Genomic DNA, 27805 nt, shown 5'->3' with positions numbered 1-27805 from the left:
ACAGGGGTGGCGCGCGTTGCTCTAGAGAAGACGGTTGGAGAGGGTGTGTGAGGCGCGAGACATTTGGGAGCGCGCGTGGTACCTTTGGGGAAACAGCGGGCTGTGATTGACACCTAGTTTGACCTTCGGTTGCAAGATGGAGATAAGTACATGTAAAACGTTTCGGCTTAAGTGTAATTTGTCAAAAGCAAACGGTACGTGTGAGGAGTAGGTTAATAGATGAGAATTAATTTACTATTTGAAACCTGAAGGAGAACGCACGTGGTCGTACCATCTCTTTTACCTCGCTCGAAATCGGTGTGTGAATTATGCAATGACTTTTAGGATGGTTGATTTTTTTTAAACGATTTCTAAACGTATTTTTCAAGACCCAATCTGATGAGGTTCTCGGGAATGGCACTACTCGCATAGTTATTCACTTCAGACTTCTAAATCAAATTTCACAATCGTTTTTTGTGAAAAAAATGTGATAAACTTTTACAGAAAAGCTAATTTAAAAAAAATGACAGTTAATCAGAAGACAATTGTTAGCTTACTGTTCCTATGGTTACCTCCTCAGACGAACTTGACATCTGTTTGCGATCTACTTGGCGAAAGATGAAACTAGATGAAATGTGTACATTACCAGATTAACAAGTATTAAATTATTTTACCTCAGGTTTTAGAAATGTTGTCACTAATTTTAAATCTAATAATAATAAAAAAAATCTTTGTAAATTTAGCTAAATTAAATTAATTTTATCGTCAGTAGTAATTTCCAATAATTTTAAAATCTTAATTGACTTTTACTTTTTTTTAAAACCTTGGATGTATTTGTTGTCTCTAAATGTTTAATTAACAGTCCATATTACCTAATTAATAACATATGTACAATAAATCTCAATGTCAAATCAGTGCAGAACATAAGCAACAGCAGCACAAGCTAATTAATATTCATGAGCTCAGCCTTCGCTTGGAGTGATGTCACCCCCCCCCCCCCCCCACACACACACACACTCAAACACGCACATGCTACCCTCAGTTGCCATCTACTCAGGTGAGAAGGACAGAGCAGTAAAATAGTGTCATCCATTGTATTATTCTTTTCTTATATTTTCTTTTTAAATATTATTGCCAACTGTTCCCTCATTTGCTGTTGTTCGCAGCTGCACGCGCTCTGAATCAATAATTAAGCGCGAGACCAGCCGCTCCCACCCCTGACAAAACCCATTTCACATCTCCACCGGTGAGGGCTGCCGGAGAGCGACTGCTTGCCGAATGAAGGGATTTCAGATCTTGTTTTATTTACCAAGATATGGAATTCATCACGGGCAAAAAAACACATTTCCTGCTTGCACCCATTTACTCCGCATATACAATCCTAATGTTACACATTCAATGGGTCTTCGGGGAGTTTTGTGTGAATGCATTTCGCTCTCAGGTTTGTTGCTGGGAAATAATGGGGGTGTCATTTTAATATGGTGTGGGTCTTTGTGCTGCTGTACTGATACAATAGAACAAATCACAGGGCTGGAATGGGCTGGAAAGCGGCTGTGGTCTTATCGTCTCTGCACCTGCACTTCTAAAAACCACAGCGGAGGTCTCTCACGGTGAGCAACTGACTTGACAAGAAACACTTTTGGCATGAGAGTCCAGCGGAGCCATAAAAAATGAAAGACATTTCTCATTGGATGGCCAGACCTTACTTTTAGGGACACGGTAGGTACTCGAAAGCCCAACCCAAGAAAAAACAAACTTTATGCAGCCTATTTATAAATCCCTGTACTTTTAAAAGCATTTGCCCTAGTAGCGTTTTTTTTTCTCTCTCTCTTTTTTTCTCTCGAATAGGTTAAAATGAACATGTCTAACATAATTAAACACGCCAAAAACTATAGTTAGTGTGTTTTACATCCCATCTTGCTCACTGAACCATGTGGTTCCATGTGAGTTATGGAAGGCATTAACTTTCATCTTCCTCACAACAAGACATTAATTCAGGTCCCTCCCACCAACAGGGAGAGAAATAGAAAAAAAAATGGGCTGTCGTTTCATTCATGTGCTGGCGTGATTCAATTATACACAGGACCTCTCATCACAGCACATGGAAACTTGAGTCAGTCCATTAACCTCTGTGTGAGTTCACCAATCTGAAGTCTAGCAACCACTGATGGGAACATCACTGAGCTCTTCACAACCTCCAAACTGAACGAGAATCGGTATCTCCCTTTGAATACCACCAACCATTTCGTAATATGAGCTTCAGGCAGAAATGTGTGCTTTGACTTTCATACAGTGTGTTTATTCAGAACGAAAGAAAAAAACATGTTGAATAGTGGAAACTGCTACACTTGGTAGGTTTTTACTTTTTCTGCTACATTTGACCATTAGGCATTTTATAGATCTGTGTATGTGAGAGAGACATATTCATGCGGGTATTCAATGCCAAGGTCTCTGCACTCTCATTTGGATGTAAACAAAGTGCTGAGTGCCTCTATGCAGATGTGTTTTGCATGTAGTTTTTCAGTGGAGTGGATTTATTGCATATAGATTGAACGTTTTGCTCTCTTATTCTCTTGGATTTCCTTTGTGCCTTTTTCAGACAATAGTGGCAGACGAGATCAGCTCCTGGCAATTGTAAGTATCAAGCAACAATACATCACAGAAAATAAATTAGAATGCTGTGAAAATTCTGTAATATTCATCACTAGGTGTTTTTCACTATTTGTCAAGAATCAAAGAAGCATCAACAGTTCATAAATAAGCAATTGTGATTCCTAAAATGACAGTTATTATTATTATTTTTGTCTCTTCGCCTGTGTCTAGCTGGGAAATATTTATAAAGAACTACAGTAAATGTCAGCTGCTGGTCTTTGTAACAGATGATGCTGCTGATAGAAGAGGAGACAAGACCCATCTGGAAGGTTCGGTTTGAATTTTCTTTGTATTAAAATTCTGCAGATTACATAGACAGGCATGTTTGCTTTACTGCCCATTGCTTATAAATGTTTTCATTGGACAAATTTTCAAAATAGCTTATAATTGGAAAATATTAGTATTTAGTTTTTAATCACTGTCATTAAGCTTTATTTAGGTAGTTGTAATGCCACCAAGCACTACTGTCCTGCATTTTGACATTTTGCTTATCACAATTGAAACGCTTTTAAATTGTTGTACAATTTCACCCATGCTTATTTGTCCAGTGCTTATACAAAAAAGCATGGGACAATTCAGAAATATATGTCAAGTATAGGAATATACCAGCAATTATGCTATTTTCAAAATAGCTTACAATTGGGAAAATATTAGTCGGTAGTCATATTTAGGCAGTCTTACCTGTTTATTTTGTTGTACATTTAATGACAAAAAAAGTCATGAAATAACATAAAGTATAGAAATGCAACTAAAAATAGCTTATGTTTGGGAAATATCATTATTATCATTTTAAGCATCATCATTATGCTTTGTTTATGTAGTTGCACTGTCATCAAGCACTGTCCTGCAATTGAACATTTTAACAGAAACATTTCAAACTTGTACAATTCCAAACATTTCTAAAAACCCATATGAATAAAGAAATTACAGTATATGAAATTTCTAAAAATAATAGCATAGGACTACTTAAAAATAATAATGAGCAGGGCCAAACATAATCTGCTGACATGATTTGCTATTTCTGTGGGGAATTTTGTAACAAATCTGTGGATTTATGTGGAGTGATTTTAGTTAGTATGCTAAATACACTTCGATTGAAAAAACAATAACTTTTTAACTTTTATTTCATGTTTACAATGCAAATCCAATTAGATCCACTTAATTGGTAAACAAAGCAAGTTTCTTATATAGTATTTACTAATAGACAGAAGAAGAAAATATTACTCTTCAAACTGTATTGTAAATAAATCGTATGAACATTTTAATATTACTATTATTATATCACAATATTATTACTGAAATGAATTTAAAAACTGAATAAATATAAATTTACACACACTTACACACATACTCAATGATGGGCTAAAAAAAGTGCAGAAACCTGTGGATTTCTGTGCGCTCATATTTCCTGTGGTCCTAGTAATGAGCATCTAGGTATAGGAAGTATGGGAATATACCTGCTATCATGCTATTTTCAAAATAATAGCTTATGGTTGGGAAATATCATTGTGTTTTATTCAATATCATTATTTATGTAGTTGTCCTGTCATCAAGCACTGTTCTCTATTTTATCGTTTAGCTAATCACAGTTAAAAAAAATTCAAATGGTTAAACAATATCACGCACATTATTATGAATGGTGGTACTACAGTACATGGAATGTTTGGGTTTTTAAAATTATAGCATAAAACTATTTAAAAATCTAAAGTAATGAACATCTAAAATGCACTTTTTACTTACGCATAGAATTATGTTCATGAAAAAAAGTTTAATGCATGACAATATCTGACTATATATTTTGAAGTATGGGAATATACCTGCTATCACACTATTTTCAAAATAGCTTATAGTTGGAATATATATATATATATATATATATATATATATATATATATATATATATATATATATATATATATATATATATATATATATATATATATTTAATTATTATCATTACGCTATATTTATGTAGTTGTACTGTCATCATGCACGGCTCTGCATTTTAATATTTAGCTTATTGCAATGGAAACATTTAAAACTTGTTGTACAATCACACACACATATCTAAAACCCTATATGAATGGAGAAACTACAGTACATGGAATGTTTGTGTCTCTAAAAATAATGCTGTATTTATGTACAGTAGATGTCCTGTCATCAAGCACTGTACTGCATTTTAACATTAGGCTAATTGCAATTAAAGCATTTTCAAATGTACTATATCACACACATTTTTATGAATGGAGAAACTACAGTACATGAATGTTTGTGTTTATAAAAATCATAACATAGTACTATTTAAAAATGTAAAGTAATGAACATCTAAAATGCACACTTTTACTTTTAGATATGCACCTACAAACTTGTTAACAAAAAAAAAAAAAAAAAGTTAAACCATATTAATATCTAGTATGAATTCTGCAGGAAAGTGTGTTTTAAATCGAGTCCGTGTACACAACAGTAGACATGCAGGCTGAGGGAACGCGTCCAGTATGACTCAGAGGCTGCGTGTGACCCTCTGTGTCTCTGCTCACTCCTGGGCTGGGTGGGGACAGATGGAGGGAGGGGTCTCAGGGATTAGACTGGCATGAGGTCTGTGGTAGGAGGTTTGGCCAAGAATACATGGAGGTTTTGAGTGGGAGGATGTGACCTCAAGGGTCTTTACTATTGCAGAAAAGTGTATGTGTATGTCTGTACACATAAATGACTTTGATTTAGTCATCATGCGTTGGATAAGCCCCTCGGAAAAAAACAAAACAAAATGAACAGCAGGTAATAGCAGTCAAACTAAGATAGCATCATTTTATATAAGATGCCGTTATTTGTCCTCCAACCCACATGCATTTTATGTCAGCCATTTTGCCAAATGGGCTTTTTATGCAGGTATTGTCGAGCTAAAGGATGGCTGCTCTGACCACCGGTGGAGGGGGTTTTATAACAGGCCGGCTAATGTAAATCACATCATTTATCGGCTGTCAAAAAGCCATTAAAAGTGAAGCAGCATGTGAATTGAGTAACGAGCTAAAAGCAACGAGGCTAATTGATTTATTTTCATTCTGTAAAATGGTGTTTTTATATGCTTAGCTAACTAATTGACACTGAAAATGTATTCGTTTTTGTAATCTTGGATGCGTTCGGCATACAGTTGTTAAATTGAATTGTAATGTTTGATTGAGTGTCATTGTGGGTTGAAGTGCAGAACACTCATAACACATTTTCTTGGGAATCCAAATATTTATGTACCTATTTCAAAGCACTTTGTCTTCGCAAATTTCCCTAGAATGTCTGGTCTCTTTTCCACAACCGCGTTTGGGCATGTGTGTGATTTTGATGCAGTCAGAGGTTTGGTCAAAGCCTTTGCTAGCTGAGCATGTAAAATGTCACTTTAGTTATTGTTCACTCAAACACTACGAGACACATGCACACACCCAGTACAGCAACCTCTCTCTCTCTCTCTCTTTCTCTGCCTGTGCTCCTTTGTTTCTGGAGTACCTCTGATCCTCTGCGGCCGCTTAGCTCCAATTAGAGCATCCCACCAGCCTGGCCTCTAACACAAATACACACACATACACACACACAAATGCTTAGCCCCAGCCTCCTCTCACACTGCCTCATTTCAGCCCTCAATCTGACTAATTACTCTGAACCTTGCATGCCCCATCTCTCACTGCTTCCACACACACACTACACACCACCTGACTTCTTCCGTTGGCCATAACCACAAATTCAAGTGCTCTTATTTGTCAAATATTTCAAACCTTCTGTCCACCTTGTTACTTGTGCCCCATAAGTGTCCTGTCAATGTTAATGATTTCCTCCTCATGCGTCCTACACATTCACTTCACTTTCGTTCCTGATTCCAACGTGATCACCGGGCGTCTATTCTGAGAGTTGAACATGTTAAAACATGCAACAGACGTGGTGATAATTGTTTCAACTGAGGAAAATCTTCCAGTGAGATGGAGCATTTATTTTGTCTCAATTTTCACCCTGAATAATAACAGGTTTATTTAAAGACACTGAAGTGTAGATCCCCTGCAAGCTGTCAGCTCAAGTGTGTTAAAAATTGCACATCTCATTTGGAGGCTTATTTTCAAATTTTAGAAAATTCTCCAAACGCACTTCACTTTGTGCTGTTATTTGAAAATCCACCAATAGATAAGAGAAAAAAGTGGGGAAAATGCATGTGAATACATTCAAAGCAGTTCATGTTTATATTAGTTAGCATTTTCCTGTAAATTACCTGTAAAAAGTTTAGCAAATACAGGCACGATGGCGCAGTGGTTAGTGATGTCGCCTTAAAGCGAGCAGGTCACTGGTTCAAGCCCTAGCTAACTCTATGTGAAGTTTGCATGTTCTCCTATGTTCGAGTGGGTTTCCCTCTCAGTCCAAAGAAATGTGCTATAGGTGAATTGAGTAAGCTAAATAGTCCGTAGTTTATGTGTGTATGTCATACCTGCCAACACTCCTGTTTTTCCTAGTTTTTCTCCTGTATTTTAAACCCATCTCCCGCCACCCTCCCATTTTGTTATTTCTTCTGGAAAACTCTAGTAATTTCACACCACCCCATGCTTCATACAGTTGCTAACACCAAGTACACTGTACTAGTACACTGTAGCCGGTTCTCAACTGACACCTCACCCCCGACAAATATTGGCAGGTGTTATATGTGCTGGTCCTCCAGGTTGGGGGTGATTGTTAGGCTAAAAACCCACCTTGTGTAAAACTAAATGTTATGAAACACCAACATGGTGCGGCTAAATATCAACTTTGATATAAATGGCCCTGGGAGTAAGTATATGTAATCCTGATAGAGTTTTATTTTATGCCAAAAATCTGTAGAATAATAAAGATTGTTTCATTAAGACAATTTGTAAAAATATCAAATCTTTAATGTTAAATGAGATTTAACAACTTAATTTAGACAACTTTAACTCATTAATTATATATATTTTAACCCTATTTCAGGTATTGAAATAGTTGTGTTATGTCCAAGTATTATCTTATTCTGACAAACCCTAAATCATACCTGTCAACCCTCCCCTTTTTCCAGGGATTCTTCTGTATTTTACAATTTTATCCCACTATCATCCCGTGAAGGTATTTACCTGTATTTCTCCCATTTTTTCACTCTGTCTATGAAGGGTGGCAAGAAACATTAAAGTGCCGATCTTCCCTTTATGCAACCCATAGCACCGAACCACCAGGGGTTGCTTCTTAAATGTGAATCTGTTCTGTGCTCTCATTTTATTTAGGCATGAAAACACTTCAAAATAAACATAAAAATGGCAGGATTCACTTCTTTTCCATTACAGGCACCGTTACTCCTCCTACGCAATCCTCAAAACAGTCAGTTCATGTAGCTGTGTGTGACATCAGATCAGATGCTCTCCATTGAGATAAATAGACCCTGTTTCCCAAACGGATTCTGTACACGCAATTCAAAGCGGAGTGAAAGTGGACACTTAAATGCTTTCATTATGGATCTATGCATTTTTAAAGTGACACCTTATTTAATGTGATTAAAGAAGAAGTCTAAATGAGAGATTCATTCACTGCTCTTTAATCAGAATGTTTAAACTATACAGTGAAGAAAATGTTAATGAGATTTGATAACTTGATTTAATTTCTTTATAATAGCTATTAATTTTAATAGGTTATATGGCTTAATTTATTTGCAGCCTTTTTAATGTTTGCTATTTATTCTACCCTTTGTAAACAATAATAATAATAATAATAAACATATTACTGACTGTTTAAAATCATGCACATATTTAGTAAATAGGGGGAATTTCCTTTTTTTTTTTCACAATGTTGACAGGTATGCCCTAAATATATAATGCCCTAAACAACATATTTATTTAACTTTCATATGATATCTAAATTTCAATTTCTTGACTTATGAGTGGTTTTGTGGCCTGTGGTCACATACAGTTTATGAAAGGAGAAAACTAAATTGGAAAGTCCCAGAAATAGATTCGATTCAATTTCGATTTGTTATAGGACTTTTTATTTTTCCTCACATCAAATTCTCTCTCTTATTTGACATATCCCTATTGTCACAATTCTCGTTCACCATGGGAGTAAGGGGTGAAGTTTTCTCCCTCTGAAGCAAATATCTCTCTCTGTCAGAGGACATGAGTATCACCCAGTCCAATTCCTGTTCCTGTCACCTTCTCAAAGGAGAACCTCGACACCACATCAACTCTTTTTGGCGGCTTCACCGCCAGGCGACACTGCATGTGTCAGGCTGCTGAGCTTAGGCTCGGCTCACCCAGATGGAGCTCGCCACGTTCAGATACGAAAAACCTGTCTGAAAGCGACACTTGTGCTCTCAAATCAGAGATATTTTAGAGGATGAGGACTCAGGTAATGCATGTGTTATGATTTAATCGGTAAAAACTATATCTATATATTGTCTGTCTATTCACACTTTTTCTAAGAGACTTTTGTAGTGTTTTTACTCCACACTTTCAAGGTCAAAAATATGACTAAGAAATGATTGCGATGGCTTTTAATGAGTGTGTGTTTCTGTTTAACATTAAGGGAAGCCTCATTATTTGTAGGGAAAATGAGATGAATGTGGCACTGGTGAATCCTTGAGCAGATATCAAACCCGGTGGGAGACTCTCCTCGTGGCCTGTTCCAAATGAAGGTGACATTGAATAAGACACTTTAGCTCTTTTCTGATCATTAACATCACTGACGATTCTCTCCATCTCATTTGCTCGGTGTGGCCACTGCCGGTTGGCTGGAGGGGGACAGAGCGATAGTGAAGATCGAGTTGTATGACGGTTGGCTGTAGGGTGGCCTTTGCTGTGTTTGATCGCAGTCGGAGCTCTCGAGCACGATGAGGAAGACCGCTGTGGTCCATCTGTCCTGGTCTTTAATCAGTGCTTCCCATCAGAGAGGGGGCCACACTTTCACTGTGCTGACCAGGCCAGCTTTTGCTTAGAGCAACCACAAGATGAATGTAGCATATTTATTATATTATTCATTCCACCGAATATTTACTGTGGGTTTCAGTTAATCTGTTGTGAATTTTCATAGTGGTGTATTTGTGGGCCTAAATTTGTATAATTGATTAATTAATTAATATATTTATTAACTAATTAATAGATTGTTATTTTTTTATTGTAATACGTCTGATAAGTACTATATATTAATAACAATAATTTTCATAATAATACTGATATATTCATGCAAAGTATATACAGTTAAAGTCATAATTATTAGCCCACCTTTTTTCTGTTTTAAATATTTCCCAAATGCAAGCAAGGAAATTTTCACATTATGTCTGATAATATTTTGTCATCTAGAGAAAGCCTTAATTATTTTATTTTGGCTAGAATAAAAGCAGTTTTACATTTTCAAGAAAACATTTTAAGGTCAAAATTATTAGCCCCTTTAAGCTATATATTTTTTCGATATTCTACTGAACAAGCCATCGTTATACAATAACTTGCCTAATTACCCTATCATGCCTAGTTAACCTAATTAACCTAGTTAAGCCTTTAAATGTCACTTTAAGCTGAATAGAAGTGTCTATATACTATATAGTGTCTATATTATATGCTGTCATAATGGCAAAAATAAAATAAATCAGTTATTAAAACTATTATGTTTAGAAATGTGTTGAAAAAATCTTCTCTCTGTTAAACAGAAATTGGGGGAAAATTAACAGGGGGCTAATAATCCTGACGTCAACTGTATATCTAATATGCTGTAAAAATGATGGCTTCCACACAGTCGAATTTTGCTTGTACAACATGATGGAATTAATTTATTCTTATTAGTTTTTACAAATGTATGTGGATTGAACATGAATCAATTAAGTTGTATGCCCAAAAAACTCAATAGTTGTTTCCGCTTAATTTAAATTAGTAGTTTGAACATACTGCAAATTGTTTTAGTGTTGGCACATTGTAAAAAATGCTGGGTTTCACACAATCGATTTGTGTTGGGATAACATGAAGGAATTGGTTAACTCATTAGTTTTACAAATTTAAGTGAATTGAACATAAAACAATTAAGTTATCTTCCCAAAAACGTAATAGTTGTGTCGTTTTTGCTTAATTTAAATAAGTAGTTTGAACAAACAGCATTTTTTGTGTGTGTGTACTGTAATTATAGTGTAAAAAATGCTGGGTTCGATTTGTATTAGGATAACATGAAGGAATTAAGTGGCATATTAACTTATTAGTTTTTACAAATTTAAGTGGATTAAACATAAAGCAATTAAGTTGTCCCAACACAATCTCAAAAATTGTCTTGTTTCAGCTCATTTTAAATATTTAGTTTGAAAATATTTAGGTGATTTATGCAGAATTATTTTGAGAGTGTATTAACTAAGAACTTCACACATTAAAAAAAACCAAAAACCTTTTATTTAAAGCTTACAATATTAACTAGAACCACATGTCTGGTAAAAAAATCATGGTAAAAAGTCTCATATATTATATCTACAAAAAACAGAAAATATAACTTTACAAACTGTATTCTATAGAAATTACATATATTTATTACATTCATACTTATTATTCGATAATATTTCTGAAATTAATATGAAATCTGAATAAATATATATTAAAACACATTTACATAAATAAATAAGTAGACTTGATGGGCTAAAAATTCTGTGGTAATCTGCTGGTGCCACATTGATTCTCTATGTGCCTACCGATAGGTCAACGTAACTCCTGCTAACTAGCATAATACTAAACTGACAAATTTACATTTCTGATGGTTGTATGACAAATAACAATCATGTGTTTATTTCTCAATGCTGCATAGACAGAATTTGATTCCGAGCAATTAATATGAGTTATTTGAAAATGTATGTCATTTTACTTCATTGATATATGTACAACTCATATCTCGGGGGTAAAATCGAACAGAAATGTGTCATCGATCTCTCTTTTTTCCTTTTCTCGTTCCAACTGTTCCCCCACCTATCTTTCCTTGTTTGTAGATACTCCATCACCTTGTCTTTCTGAGCCCTGGGAAAAGCACCGTCAGTATTTCTGCACCAAGCCCCTCCATCCATGCTGTCTTTCTCCTAGAATTCATGGTGCTGTACTTAGTCAGAGAGCAAGGCGAGAGAAAGGAAAAGATTCGGAATGAGAAAAAGATACAAGAGCCGCTAGCTGTAGACAGAAGGAATGCCTTAAGAAGCAATTTGCATATGTAACTTCACCCCCTCCCCACAACCACCCCTGCCTAAAACGGGGTTATTTCAGTGAGTTTGTATTGATGTTTTTGAACAGGCTCCATGGCAGAGCATTTAATGCTGAACACTGCTGTTAGAGAGAATGCATTATTAATGTGAGGGGAAACTAACGGGGACCAGCAGCTCCTCGGGGCTGTGAAGAGGACGGTTGGCGTCTCTGAGGAAGCAACACCACGCCTCAAAGGTCTTCCTCGGTAATGCACACATGCCAGGCATCTATCATTTATTCATGACAGTCAGGCGCCTCCAACTCCCTCGAACAATTAACGAATCAATGAAATGTATGGGCTCAGAAACTATCAATTCGGGGAAACAGCGCCGTTCGTCAACGTGTCAGCTCTTGGGCACAGGCTATCATTCAGGCAGAGAGCACATTTATCACTTTAGAAACAGCCTGCGTGTCATAGCAACGCGGATAATCCTACTACAAAATGGCCGCCCGATTCTGATAGATGATTGGACGTCTTTAATAAAATAACATCATGTTGGATGTTAAAGTGCTTCAAACTGTCTCATAAATGTGTTTTAATGTAAATAAGCAAGCATCTTTGAGCGAACAAATCATGTCCAAGTGGTCAGAATCAAGTTCTTAAAGTGTTCTCAAGCCGAAAAGGTAACATGCGTGCAAAGTGAAAAAGCAAAAGGAGAAAAGAGAGTGAAATTGATGAATTACTGGTGCTGCTTTCTACACTACAGCGCCTTCGCAATTCCTGTTCAATTAACAAAACCATTAATTATAGTACTTAAGCAAGCAGGGGTAAACCAGACAAGCGAGTATTGCACTTAACACACATTCCTGTGTAAGCATTTAACGTTTCGCTTTAAAAAAAATCACTCTATCATCATTTCGGAAACACAAAATCGTTAAAATGTCTATTTCTTTAACCTGAAAGAATAAAACCACACTGATGCTGAAAAAGCACAAACTATTTTCTGCATTAAAAAAAAAAAACTGTGAATTTTTGTGTGTATCCTCGGTAATAGTCTTGAGTGCTGGCTCAGCCATAGAAATTACTCTTCCTTTGTAATTTTTTCCCCTTTTCTGCTCTTTATTTTGTATCTTTTTATGGCTTTTGCTTGAATAGTCTCACTTGAAACACAAAGCTTTCGCTGTTCACTGAATCCTCTGTTTTGATGTTCTTTTTTTCCCCTGCAGAAATCACAGCCCTGAAACTCCAGATGAAGACTAGACCTTTATACTGAACGTGGAGAGAGGTACATGAACGTGCTTTTCTTTGGGGACCATCATCGCCAACACTAGCCCCCTGCTGCTGAAATCACAGGCTTTTTACTTCCAGGTCATGGTGCCTGTATCACTCAAGCTGACCCCTCTCTTCGCTGACGCTTTTTTAGCTGTCTTTTCAAAGAGAAAAGGGGGAGAGCTTTCAAGACCTCCAATCTGCTGCTCTCTTCATCAACACCTAGTTCCTGTGAAATCCTCAAAAAGCAGAGAAAGAAAATCAGATCTTTCTATTCTGACTCAGGGCTAAGAGATCCCTGGTAGAAGAACCTTCCAGTACATACAGATGTCACCAGTGCGAGGGAAGCTCTGGTGGGGCTAAGAATCAACTGAGGCAGACTGGCCTGCTTCTCTCTTTGCCTGGCTGGAGACACCTGCTCCTCGCCTCAATGGTGACGGGCCCCCAGTGGAGCTTTTTTCATCTACTTACACATGCACACGCATCCTGAAGCGGTACGGGTGTGTGTGTATGTGCATAAATGTATGTGAGGTGGCGTTCATATCTAAATGCACACACGATTGCCCTAAGAAAGTATCAAATTTCATTACATGTGCTTCGTAATGAACAATTCTATATGTTTTGCCTGCTTAATATGCTTATTCCTGTAGCCAGATTGCTTGAGCACATACAGAATTATACACATATTATAGGATATCTAGGGTCCCCAAGGTATTATACTTTGCTCTTTTTTACAGTGTAGTTTAAACTCAACCAGTACTCTTTATTGTAGTTAATCTATTTCTATATTTTCACATAGTAAATATAGAATCAAGCTGAATCTGAGTGGATTGTCCTGCTGTTTTGGTATTAGAATCTTTACAGTATATTATAAATGTATAAACAAAATGGATTAGGTGGGAGATGCGGCTCGCTCAAGGGCACAGAGGTGGTAGCTTATACTGTAAATCACCTTTTATAAGGTTTAAACCTTGAACTTTTAAGTTAGCACATCAATTTTTAAACCACTAGTGAACAGTCCTGGATGGATAGATCAATACTGTGAAATTGTGGTAGCAAAATACACACAAGACAAGATCCTAGTACATTTTCTAAAAAAAAAAAAAAAAAAAAAGATAGTATTGGGTTTATTTAAAAAAACATTTTTTTTTTTACATAACCATCAGACTACTTAAAAACAACAACAGTCCTTAAGTTTATCTTATGATTCGGAAAGTTAGTTTCTCTGGATTTCACATCTTACAACCAATATGAGTTTTGAGCATCTTAATAATGCTTACAGTATTTGGATGCAGTCCTGTGCAACATTTGGCGTATGTCTATTAAAAACAGGTGGCGATGCATCACTAGTTTACAGAACAGGAGTCTGTTTCAGCCCTCTATCGTTTATACATGCACACTTGTGCGTGCTTGAGCAATGCAAGGTGGCTAATTCTCTGGTGAATGCCTTGTGCATGTGTGCGCAGTGACCGTTGAGTGACCCACAGGTTAAATAGCTCATTCTTGCGGCCTTTTCTTCCAAAATGGCAAAGCGCCCTGACAATAGTGGCATCCTCTGAAGCTGCAGGGCTCCAGATCTTTCTCTGCGATGGCTCTGCCATTTCCACACTAGCACAGAATCACGGACTGAGGCTGTCCTTGACTGAGGCGTCGGAAATTAAATCCGGACAGAATATTGATGGGGAGCACTTAAAATTCTCAGCAGCAGGAAAGTGCTAGTGTCATATTTGGTTTACAACAGTAGCTTTGTAGCTGGCTAAATATACACAGAGGTAAAAAGGTATTGAAGTCGGAATTCCGAAGGTGAACGCTAATAACTCGGCAAGGAGAGACATTCTAGTAGCAGGAGAAAAAGGTTCTTATTTCTGAACAGGAAGTTGATCCACTGCAATCTACCGCTATTGTGTTGCGAGATGTGAATCTTTTCACAGTTGATGAGTCTGCTTTACTTGCTGCTCGGCTGCTCTTGTAGTGGATTCGCACACGCTCGCTACGGCTTTGTGCGGGGGTAGAATGCTGCACCTGTTCTCAGTACAGTTAGGCTGGGGTTGAGCAGCACAAATGAACTAATTTCCAGGGCTACATTGAACAGAGAACACTGCAATCACAGCAGGAGGAGCCTGTCGAGCCGGCAGATGGGCAGAGCTAATCATTGTTGTGAAATAGAGATGACCCTGCCTATCTCTCGCACTGCCAACAGACATTTGCCAATCGCTCTTCAATTCCCTCTCCTCTCCCCCTCATCTCTGTTTGTTTCTCAGCTCCCTCCAACGAATTTAGGAGCGAACGTAACCTTCAGAAATGGCTGAAAATGAAGTTAGAAAGCCAGCACACCAACATTTGACATAGAGCAGCTGTAACCCCTGGCCTGCTGGAGTGCGTATACATGAACAGCATCTCCAATCATCATCAGAGATTTTTAATCTAGCAAATCTGCATGTGTTTGGATTTATACCCGAAAACCCTATGGAGTCAGACGCATTTTTCTTTGGAACATGCCGTTTTTCTCGTAATTGTACTTTTTGCGCTATTTCAGAGGTTTTCATCATTTGTGCTGAATGCTTGAAAATGTTCTATAATTGGAAATCACACCGTGTCCTGCTTAGCACAGTATCTCGAGTGGCAATGTGTCATGCTTAATTAAAAAAAACACTGCAGTTATTAACCATGATTAGAAATCATTTCTATGTCTTCTGGATGTTCGAGAACCCATGAGAGTGCTTGGCAGGAGGAGGATACCAAAATCAAACATAACTACTGTTCTGTTTTGCTAGACAAACGTAATGTTTTATATTTATGCAGTCACTCCAGATTGTTTATAGGTAGAGCGTTTTCAGAGTTAGTGATCCATCGCTTCTGATGATTGCGCTTGGCTTTTAATGTCAGTTCATGTTTGTGAAAACATCTTTGTATGTAGCTCCGAGTGTTTCCAGTGCTTGATTGATTTACTTAATCATAAAATACAATCATTACTTTGATGTATGAATTCTACACATGCTGCGCGTATAGAAATATAATTGAAAATGCTGCATTCAGATGGAACGTTCTAGTCGTTTTTCTCAGCAAGATGTCTGAGTAACCTAACACTTGTAATAAAAATACTGAGAGAGAACTAGAAAGGAGGATATATTCTCTTGTTTCCCAAAATAAAAGCCTAGATAGACCTGCACCTCTTCCCTGTACAATGATTTAATGTATGCAAATTATCTGGCTTCAGTTAATGAAGGCACAATTAATCACTGTAACGATGGTCTGATTTAACCTGGTTAATTACAATCTGAAATGTGAGTTGTGTGTTTGCGGATAAATGTTAGTACTAAATGCAGTTTTTAACAAGAAAAAAAGCAGACTTGTACAGTTTAGAAGATTTTCTTGACCCTAAATAAATAAACAGCACAATTTGTTGTTTTAATGTAATGGCATAAAACAAACCAACTGACAAATATAAATATTCACATGAAATGTACAATGATCGTAAAAGTAAAAAATTTGAATCAGTCATTTCAGAGTTTTATTGTTAATATTTAACACAAAAGTAGAGCATTAAGACAGTCTGTTTACAGTCTGTTGAGGTAGAAAGAGCAACCAAGAGAAGCTCAGTTTCTCATCAGGCATCTTTATCTTTAATAAAAGGTGTTCTACTAATGTGAAAAATCCAGTATTAGACTTTACGCAGTCAGACGATTTCCAATGACTAGTGACGCATACACATCCCTGTCACTAAGCTGAATTAAATGTGAAAATTTGCATACCCTTTTACGTCTAAATAGTGACAAATTTTCTAGGTGACAGTGATTTTGCAGATTTGCTTGTAGTTCATATGACAGCATTTGTGCTTGTGACTTTACATGCCTTGTTTCTTTTCTCTGTCTTCTTAGAGCTGGAGAATCACCAGGATGAATATTCAAAATGTTTCAAATCCCTGAGCTGCGGAGGATTTAAAGGCGAGTGTGTACACACTCACACACCTCAGAAAGGTTGCAAAGAAGGGTTTAAAAACCTGCTCTCTCTGCCTAAAACCATCCAGCTGCATGCGATCGCAGTGTATGTGTGTGTGTGTTTTTTCACTGGCAGAGGAGCTCCAGTGCTGTCAGTATGAGTCTGATTTGTGTGAGAATGTGGTGCGGCTCCAGGCAGGCAGGCTGATCCTGTTTTGTGGAGACGAGGAACGAGAGCCCATCACAGATTAGACACCCACAGTTTCGTGTCGATTTAATGCACCAAGTCAGGGATTTATTCTTAACCGACCGGCGCTTACAGCACCAGCCAGCCAGCCAGGGCTTTCCCATACAGCCATCTCTCTTCCCCCCCAAGACTGTAGTAGAAGATCAAAAATGACTGAATGAGAACATAAGGATGAATACCCACTATCAGAGCTCCAGACTTAAGTGAAAACACATTCATTATAATCAGGAAAAGCCTTAGCCAGCTATTTATCTGCAAGTTAGGCCACCTATCAGTGGAGAAATGAAACTGAAGTTTTATTTTTGATGCTACAAATTAAAGAAGAAACACAGCAGAGCCACTGGCATATTGTTTAAGTTGAGCTAGTCTTGTAACTGACTGTTAATATCCAGGCATATGTTTTGCACAGCACCACACATTCAGAAAGTTGTTTAAAATTCCAAATGACACCCGAAACAAAATGAACGTGCAAAAAAATCTGTCCTTTAGCCATCTAAACGCACTATGCTCAAATGACTTAAAGCATACGCACTCACATACACACGCGGCGCACTTTCAATTTCAGGCATCAGTACACCACGGCACAAACACATTCTGAGCAGGAATACACAAACAATACACTTGCACAAGCTGCTTTTTCTCTCGCAATCTGTCTCACTTTCTATTTCTCTCTGGCTAACTGATAGAAAGATCTAGTCTTAGTGGGCGGCCGTATCATCACACAATGAGGCATGAAAACATCGGCTAATTCAAGCCTTAGGGCTGCACACATTTACCTAAATGAAGTTAGTGTTCTACTGTGCCATCTATTTTTCTCGTTCATCAGTCTATCCTCTTACCCCCAGTGCCCTGGCCCCCAGTTGGCTGGATGGATCTCGGGGGAAAAGCAGCGAGCCCATGCCTGGGAAGGAGCCTTCCGCCTGGGCTGCTGCCGAGTTCTGTGAACACCTTACCATCATCTTCAGACACTGCTCGCGAGGTGCGCGTTTACAGGGAAGAGGAGAAAAGAAGAGAAGAGGAGAAGAACAGAATGCTAGCCAAGGTGGTAACCAAATATACAGGCTAAAGAAAAAGCAAGTGGCGAAAGGAAAAGAGAAAACTGAACTGCCACAGTGATAAAGAGCCGAGTGCTTACGTTCACATTTACCCTGCACACACACACACAAACAGACACACACACAGTCAGTGCAAGCCCCAGATGGGCAAGTCATCAAGCAAGCTCAGCAGTTACAGCTATCTTGCTTTGAGTAAATGAGAAAATGAAATGATTGTGCGTGGGAGAGGGAGAGAGAGAGAGCGAGTCTAGTCTCTCATCCATTACAGTACGCCCGGAGAGCAAAGAGGTTCTGCCTTCAGCTAGCAGCCGTTTAACTGGACCTAAATGCTCAATCCCTGCACATTCATTTAGACCTGCCACATTTAGAAGCATGATCAAACATAGAAACGTTACGCACAACGTAATAATGAACACACACTTAGAGAAGTGAGGTGACAGAAGAAGAAGAAGAAAATCCGATTCCTTTACCTCATTGCTCAACAAAGCAGCGTTCAGTGTTCGGCTGATTTCAAACATCTTGTTGGTGGTGTTTCGTTTCTTGTCGCTTTGTTGCGGGGCTTTCTTTTTGGCGTTCTCCTGGCTCTACGGCTCCTTTTTCTTTACTGGAAATGGGAATCAGTCCCGAGAAATAAAAAAAGAAAGAAAAATGAACAGATTAAAAAAAAGAAGAAAAGGAAGGAGAAATCCTCTATATGTGCTGTCTGGCTGGATGTATTCTCTCCTCTCTTGCGCCCGTGTTTTCTGGTGCACCTCTTGTTAAATGTGGCGCTTGTGCCCTGGCTCACGCCGCACGACTGAAGAGTCAATATTTTTTTTTTTTAGCTCCCCAGAGTCAGCACATTAAAACAAGCAGTCGGTCTGCCGGGCTTCTTCCCTTATCTGTCCTCCACACACTCGCTCGCACAATGCGTTCCGATCCTCACACTGCTCTCTAGCAGATTAGTTCGTCCCAAAACATAGCTCTTAGTTTAAACTCCTCTCTCTCTCTCTCCATCCCTCAACCCTTTCTCTTTCTCTCCTTCCTTGCTCCCTCCCTTCCTCACACTCACTCCCTCTCTCTCACTCTCTCTATCTCTCTTTACCCCCACCCCACCCTCCACTCGCTCCCTCTCTCTATTTCTCGATCACGCTCTCCTGCAGTTACAGTTCACAGTGTTACCACAAGGTGGGAAGACTGTTCATAACAGACATGACACAGGCACATCTGCCTTTCCTGGCTCATCTTTTTCTCTCTGTTTGGCTTCACGGCTCTCCTCCTGCTGCTTGCGGGGAACACATGATCGCTTTGGCACCCGCACACCTCCATTCTACTCTCCCCTGGCTCCCCCCTGTTCCTCCATCGCTTTGCAACAGCCGCATTTGATGTATGGCAGAGAACAGGGCTGATTTATAGACCAATAGCATTAGGAAAACTTTGACCAGTGGCACCTAGCCGGAGAAAACCCCTCCTGAGATGTTCCCGGAGGATATTTGCGAAACGGGCATGCCTCTTTCTCTGAAATGGCAGCAGAGAAAGATATTGGTGAATTCGATTTTCAAGCTGCAGTTGCCCCAAAAGGCGTTTAGACTCTTATGTATCAAGTCAGTGTATATAAATGCCACTACATTATGTAATGAAATATCAAACCAAGTGGTATTTATCTTAATGAAAGAATCCACTGAATGTTAACGGAATGTACATAGCTTGTGAACGATGCTTTTGTGTGCTAATGAGACATGACCTTGGTTCATTCTGAAAGGTCTAGATACATTTGGCACTTGGTTTCAAACTGTGTTTGAGGCAGTGGTGTTGATGATACATTTAGTTGTATAGTATAGTACAGTTTATACATTTTTACATGTGGTTTGGTGTAAATAGCTTTTAGAGCTGTTGTATATACAGTATATAGTACAGTTTATACATTATGTGGTTTGGTGAAGGAGTCTGATCTTAAAAATTGCTTGTGGAATTTGCTATAATATTTGGTTAGACTTTACAATAAGGTTGAATTAGGTAATAGTAGTTAATGTATTTACTAACATGAACAAGCAACGACCAATGCATTTATTACAATATGTATTCATATTTGTTAACGTTAATTCATTCGTTCATTTTCTTTTCGGCTTGGTCCCTTTTTTAATCACAGGTCGCCACAGTGGAATGAACTGCTAAATTATCCAGCATATTTTTTACTCAGTGGATGACCTTCCAGCGGCAACCTATCACTAAGAAACTCCCATACACTCTTATTTACACACATACACTATGGCCAATTTAGTTTTAATTAATTCAATTCACCCATAGCAATGTTATTGGACTGTGGAGGGAACTACAGCACCTGGAGGAAACCTACGCTTACATTAAAAAACATGCAAACACCACACAGAAATGCCAACTTAGCTAGCCAGGGCTCGAATCAGTGACCTTCTTGCTGTGAAGTGACATTGCTAGCCACTGTGCCACCGCACCACCCCCATTTGTTAACGTTAGTTATTCATCTATTCATTCATTTTCTTTTCGGTTTGGTCCCTTTACTAATCTGGGGTTGCCACAGCGGAATGAACCACCAGCTTATCCAGCATATGTTTTACGCAGTGGATGCCCTTCCAGCTGCAACCCATCACTGAGAAACACCCATACACACTCATTCACACACATACACTATGGACAATTTAGCTTACCCAATTCACCTACAGCGCATGTCTTTGGACTTGTAGAGGAAACTAGAGCACCCGGAGGAAACCCATGCGAACACGAGGAGAACATGCAAACTCCACACAGAAATGCCTACTGACCCAGCTGGGGTTCGATCCAGCGACCTACTTGCTGTGAGGTGACATCGCTACCCAGTGTGCCACCATGCCACCCCACTTTTTTAATGTTAGATAATGGAACTTAAATAGCTCATAGTTAGTTCATGTTAAAATACGGTGCTGTATTCATTCATTCACTCATTTACTTTTCGGTTTAGTCCCTTTACTAATCAGGGATATCCATCATATGTTTATACACAGCTTACGCTCTTCCAGCCACAACCCAGCACTAGGAAACACCCATTCACTCTTGCATTCACACACATACAGTAAACAATTTAGTTTATTCAATTCACCTATAAAATCACCTATTAATATGCAAACTCCATACAGAAATGCCAACTGAGTCAGCTGGGGCTCGACCCAGCAAACTTCTTGCTATGAGGTGACATTGCTACCCACTAAACCCTTAACTAATATCATTAACTAATGTTAACAAGCATGAAGTTGGATTTTAATAATGCATTGGTAAATGTTGAACTATATGTTTAATAAATGCTGTACAAGTAATGTCCAGTATTAGTAAATGCATTACCTGACATTACTGTTGAAACCTTATTTGTAAACTGTGACCAACTATTTTGTGATTTATTGTTTCAACAATTTCAAGTTTGAAAGAATATAATATAAAAATCTTTAGAGGGAAATATGAATGCTGATTTTTGTTACGTTGCAGTAGAAACCCGGAGATTAATGACCTGTCCTCTCAATAATTAAACGTCAACAAAAAAAAGCTCTTAATTTGGTTTGGGGATGGCATAGAATATTATACAACATGACTCTTATTCAATATTCATATTTTCTGTTCAGCTTTGTATGCTATACAGTTACCGTAATCAAATCAGATTTAAATAATTCATAATTGCTGCTTTAATTCAGTGAAATTTTTCTATTAATGATTGGTTTTAGTGATTCTTGTCTAATGCTTTAAAATGTGCTTTTTTACAATCCTTTATATTAATTTTATATGAGCAAACTTCAAGCAGGATGAGCAATCGTGAGGTCATGGTTATTCATTGATTTAGTCATAGCCTCGCAGATGTATTCCCATCAGCCAATGACCACATAACGCTGTAATCTTACTTAAAAATCATCTCCTACGTGCATACTAAATTAGTCTATAACAAGATGTTTCATTTGAAATGTTTAGTGGATGAAATTATGATTCATTATGTTGTTTTGTGTTAGACAATTACCTATCATTTGTTTCACATTAAATATAATATAATTTATGGCAAAGCCTAATCATCATCTTTATGCCAATGGATGCAGAGAGAAACTCAGGTACAATACAAACCACAAACCATATGTTTCTCTCTCAGAATAACAAAGCAAGCAAGAATAAGTCATTTTCAGCCTGTTTTGTTTCTAGTGAGTGTGAAAAGCGGAGGTTAGCTGAAAGTGGTTGTGACTGCAGGAAAATGAGCTGTTTCTTTCTTTCTTCTTTTTGAAAACTGCGCATGGTACAGTATGATCTGATCTCCAGGCCCCATGAGAGGCGTGTGTCCAGTTAATAGCAGCCTATTGACACCGACCCATCTGTTGGGGTGGACTAAAGCCAACTGAAAAAAGGGAGATGGAGAGAGAGAATGCTACCATTTCTTTTACGTCATCAAGGATGTGTGTTTGTATGCATGAGGCACTTTTTAAAAATGTATCACATTTGTTTTATGTTATTATAGAACAGTTCAAACCTCCACGGCGGCAGCTTTGTAACTCCTAATGTTTAATCCATTTAGAATAATATTATTATAGGCAAATCTTATGAAGTTAAGAATCCACCCCGTGTGTTGCGTGCTTATAAGGGATCATGTGAAAAAGTTGTTTTCTCAGTCGCCCTGTAATTGTGTTATTGCAGTTACCAAATTTTCTCTTCATCAAGTTCTGCAGGCCTTATCAGATTTTAAGAACAGGAGGCGTGTTCAGGAGGCGTTGTAAATGCCTTTTAGAGCCATTGTATGTGTGAAATAATGGACAATGCCTAATTATAAAATTGAATGTGGAATTTGCAAAAATGGATTATCCTTTATCTCAAACATTTCAAATGTAAACAAAAAGGCTGGATAGAATTAAAGTCCCTTTAAGGAAAGTAATTTCACTCTGCGGCCATCTTGGCCAGTATGATTGGGCCTTTTGTCTGAATGGGGAAACATTAATTTTTAAAAACTGTTTGCCAAGTTTACGATTACATGTATGGAATCACCAATGGAATTAAACAACTACCGTCTCGTTTTGTTTCTAAATGTTTAAAGCAAACTAAATCGGCTTTTTTGGCTGCCCGAGCTAATGTTCATGCACGCTCGAAAATAAAGAGATCACTACACCAATCTCATCATGTCACACATTATCATTCTCTGAATAATGATAATCAAATTGGTCTTCTGAAGTTATTCACAATTTGGTCTTGAAGGTGAATGTCTTTCAGAAATGACAACCACTTTTTGTTTACAAGTTTGTGGCCGTTCGAGTAGTCGCCGTCATGTGATGTGCATTTGAGAGGACAGACTGTACCTTGTGTTTGTTTCATACAGGTTACAAAATTAAAAGAAATTTGTTTTCTAGTGTATGGGTTCAATTAAAACTTACATACATACATATTTCAAGCTTAATGTGGATATATTTTTATGTCTGTGAAGCAAGTATTCGCTAAGATTCCAGTACGCTTGTAGTCGTAAAATCACACGTCTGGTCCAAGCTTTCCCCCAGAGAAACGTCAGTCTATAGCGATTAATGATTAGGCTCGTGTACTAGTAGGCAGGTCTTACATTACATATACATACATATATATACAGTTTCATGCAAAAGTTTGGCCACCCCTGATAATTTTCAGAATTGTAAGCCATAGCCTGCTGGCATTTCTAATCAGCATTCTTCACCTTTGCCTTTCAGACAATTTTCTTGTTCTAGCACATCTTTTCTTTATCAGAACTGTTCCCGTGGCCTTCCATTTTCTTACTTTATTTCTGACTGTGGAGAGATTTTAACCCTTTGTGGTAGCTTTTTGCATCCTCCTAATTCATGTTGATGAATTATCCTAGTTTTTAGGTCATTAGGAAGTTCCTTTTGAGGTTCTCATTTTGCTACTTTCAGGTTCACAATAAAGAGAAGCACAACTAGCAATCTTAAATATCCTTTTTCATGACTTGTTGCACCTGTGTTAGGATTGTTAAGGTCTGAGTTACCCAAATCAATTTTGTGTTGTCATCAATCAGCAATAAGTGACTACAGGTTTTGAAATCTATACAAAAGAGAGGGTGCCCAAACTTTTTCATAGCCTTTTTTTCAGTTTCAATTTAATTTCAAACATCTCAATTCTGCTACACTACATATTTCTGTCTAAAAAAACATGACATTATCAAATTTTTTTTCTAGAAACCGAATTGTAATCTTTTCTTATGTTGCAGTCAAACTGCAATTTTCTCCCCACAGACTTCCATTCATACACACACGATTGAGTCAGACCGGAAACACAATGGAGTTCAGCAAGTTTTGCAGTTTGCTGTGTTGGAAAGTTCAAGCTTAGTGAACTCTGACCTGTGAAATCGCATCACATGATTGCATGAGACCAATCAAAGATCAAAACATGACCTCTCTGGACAGAAATTTAAAACATGGACCAATCACTTGCTTTTTTAATGTCTAATCATCTTGTTTAATCCTGCCAATTTTTGCAGCGCAGTAGCGACAGAATTTCGCTAGCTCAAACACTAGTGTGACCGCAGCATCATAAAGAAAGCACATTATTATGCAGCCACAGAGGGGTGCCCAAATTTTTGCATAAGACTGTCTTTATTGCGATCGTGATTTTCAAAACTATTACATCGCTTTGTAAATGTTTATTATTACCATTTGTTGATGTCCCCATACAGTTTAATATGGCGCTTGGACCCGGAAGCCGCTTCACGTGATGTCATACTTAACAAGCGAATTATTGCAATCACCTGTTGACATCACGGCTTCAAAAGACATCATTATTTAACCAATTTACCTAATAGCTTGCCCTAATTTGCTCCTGTCACAATTTGTTTTGGAATGTGAAAGGAGGAATATTTACAAATGAAGCTGATCAGACAAAACATTAAATATTTTGTTTTCATATTGTCTGCTATGAAATACAAGTGAAGGTAAAATTCGAAATTACTACATTCTTTTTTTACTTATTTGAGTTTTCCATACTGTCCTAACCTTTTCTGATTTGGGGTTAAATTAAAGGCAAATCTTGTAAAGTTAAGAATCCACCCAGTGTGTTGCATACTACCAAAGGATCATGTTAAAAAAAACAATGTTTCTTACTCACGCTGTAATTGTATTGTTGCTGTTACAGCATTTTCTCTCTATCAAGTCCTTCAGGCCTTATCGGATTTTATCATATGCAGCAGACCTGGTTAAAAAGTGTTCAGGAGACGGTGTTCGTACGTGCTCACGCACTGGGATGGGCTGTCACTTGAATCATAGAGTCTGCCGTTTGATTTTCGAGTCATCTGCCTCTCATTCTCCCTCTTCTGTCCACCAGGATCCCAAGAGGATTCTGATTGCTGTCTCCATAGTGACTCTATGTGTCTTCATAAAGCCTGTTCAGAGCCTGCCGCTTCTCCTGTGTGCTGTCTGTTCCATGCAGATGACCTGCCATTCACTGCAAGGGAGTCATGCGTGGAGTCCCAACATGCTCCGTCTAAAAAGGGTTTCCCTGTACACCACCAAAAACATGTTGGCCATGTTGGAAATGTGCTCAAAAACACTCAAGTTGACTCCTCTTATATAGCGCTCGCTTGAGATGACTCCTGCCCAAATAGAAATTTTCATCTCCAGTGTTTTGCTCAATCCACCCTAGTCGTTGGCGTCACACTCGTCTCGCATGATTGTTAGCTGCGGAGTCGGTTGTAATGGTGGGGTAAAACTTATTTTGATGTGGAAAAACATTGAGTCTCATGGGAACCAATTAAAAAATTGGAGGATCAAGAAGTGGACTGTACTTCGCTTTTGTATTGTATGATTGATGGGTTCATTAAATCATCTGTTCACTTGGCAGACCGCACGATAGTACCAGTGTGTGGAGAAGAAATCCTGCTTTTGCAGGCACGTCATAATTGTCATAGGAATATCCGCTGTGATTCTGGTTTCCTTACAACATATTTTTGTTCCTGTTTTTATTCACATACAGTTGAAGTCAAAAACATTAGTCCTCCTGTGAATTTATTTTTCAGCATAAGGAGTAGGGAATTTTTCGTAATATTTCCTATAATATTTTGTCTTCCAGAGAAAGTCTTATTTGTTTTATTTTGGGTAGAATAAAAGCATTTTTTAATTTTTTTAAAAACTATTTTTAGGGTCAATATTATTAGCCCCTTTAAGCATTTTTTTTCTGATTGTCTACAGCAGGGGTGCCCAAACGCTTTCTTATAAAGCGCCAAAAACCAAACTTGATTGAGGCTAGTGGGCTGAAAGTAAATTTAGTTGCTATGTGTAATTTCCTAATTTATTTAATAATATTTAAAAATGACTAGAAAACATTGCTTTATTTGAACTATTTTTAACATTATATAATAAACTTACTTCCGTTAAAATACATTTATATTTAATTTATAATGGAAACACACTAGTTTTTGTCTTGATTTGCTCACAGATGTCTTTTGCATAGTCCTGTCATGTGACAGTACATTTTTAAAAATCAGATTTCTTTACAACATTTAATAGAAAACTTTAATATCAGTTTGTTTGTATTTGTAGCTCAGCAATAAAACAAAGAAATTACATCAAATTAAAAATGAATATCTCTGTGTTAAAGTCGTTTGCCCCAACCCTCTCCATCATTCTGTCTTCTCTCAGATGGGATGGTGGGCCAAATCAAAAGTTACAATGGGCCAACTTTGGCCCACAGGCCCTAGTTTGGGCATCTCTGATGTAGTATAATTTCCTGGTATAATTATGTGGGCTTTTACTAGGAAGAGTACTAAATATTATATAAGAGATAAAAGACCACAGTGTAATGTCTAAATAGTCATTAAAGCAGGGGTGCCCAAACTTTTTCTTATGAAGGGCCAAAAATCATAAAAATAAAGAAAATAAAAAGTAATTGAGGCTAGTGGGCCGAAGGTAATAATATATAAAATGAACTTATTACAGTAAAAGCAAAAACAATCTAATTTATAGCAGAATGGAGTTAAGCTAGTTTTTTGCCTTGCTTTGCTCGCCACGTTCTTCTGCCTAGTCCTGTGTATGTCAAGTGACATTTTAATATCTCAGATTTATTTAAATGAAACATAAAACTTCAGTTTTTTTTTTGTGGCTCAGCAATAAAACACCCCAACCCTCTTCATCAGTCTCACTCTCCTCTCAGATGGGATGGTGGACCAAATCAGAGGTTAATGCGCCAACTTTGTCCCGCGGACCCTAATTTGGGCAACTCTGGTCTGAAATAAACCCCTGTTGTACTTGCCTAATTACCCTAGTTCAGCTTTTAAATGTCAGTTTAAGCTAAATATCTTGAGAAATATGTAGTAAAATATTATGTACTGTCATCAAGATAAAGAAATCAGTTATTAGAAATTAGTTATGTTTAGAAATGTGTTGAAAAAAATCTCAGTTAAACAGAAATTGGGGGGAAAAATGTACAGGGGGCTAATAATTCAGGAGAACTAATAATTCTGACTTTAACTGTATCTATGTGCCTGGTGTTCGTGGATATCTGCAGACATAAAAAGCACAAGG

The 27805-nt window shown here is 37.7% G+C and overlaps 1 protein-coding gene and 1 long non-coding RNA gene across 16 annotated transcripts in view; one reads left to right on the top strand and one right to left on the bottom strand.

Moving 5' to 3' along the window:
* The window catches only part of elavl4 (ELAV like neuron-specific RNA binding protein 4), a 110522-nt gene extending 91222 nt beyond the window's left edge, over positions 1 to 19300 (bottom strand). For 6 of the 11 annotated variants that reach the window (XM_073909104.1, XM_073909107.1, XM_068222860.2 and 3 more), the window contains exon 1: positions 18773 to 19245. In XM_073909104.1, coding sequence (XP_073765205.1) covers positions 18773 to 18820 — 48 coding nt within the window. In that variant the 5' untranslated portion in view covers positions 18821 to 19245. 11 annotated transcript variants of the gene reach the window in all.
* LOC141375596 (uncharacterized) lies at positions 3 to 27805 on the top strand. 5 transcript variants are annotated; one of them, XR_012384181.1, is made up of 13 exons: positions 3 to 1036; positions 1146 to 1420; positions 1508 to 1698; positions 2579 to 2613; positions 2803 to 2900; positions 8818 to 9003; positions 9181 to 9289; positions 11901 to 12057; positions 13020 to 13078; positions 13162 to 13495; positions 16941 to 17006; positions 18093 to 18289; positions 25611 to 27805. It is a non-coding gene; the product is annotated as an uncharacterized lncRNA (long non-coding RNA). The 5 variants fall into 5 exon arrangements; XR_012384180.1 differs by lacking the exons at positions 3 to 1036; positions 1146 to 1420; positions 1508 to 1698 and having other exon boundaries at positions 2533 to 2613; XR_012384182.1 differs by lacking the exons at positions 3 to 1036; positions 1146 to 1420; positions 1508 to 1698; ... (1 more) ...; positions 2803 to 2900; positions 18093 to 18289 and having other exon boundaries at positions 8631 to 9003; positions 11606 to 12057; positions 13162 to 13556; positions 25611 to 26054.

Source organism: Danio rerio, chromosome 8, assembly GCF_049306965.1.
Source record: "Danio rerio strain Tuebingen ecotype United States chromosome 8, GRCz12tu, whole genome shotgun sequence".
Lineage (NCBI taxonomy): Eukaryota > Metazoa > Chordata > Actinopteri > Cypriniformes > Danionidae > Danio > Danio rerio.
The sequence above is the reverse complement of the archived record's forward strand: the minus strand, read 5'-3'. Positions and strand labels throughout refer to the sequence as shown.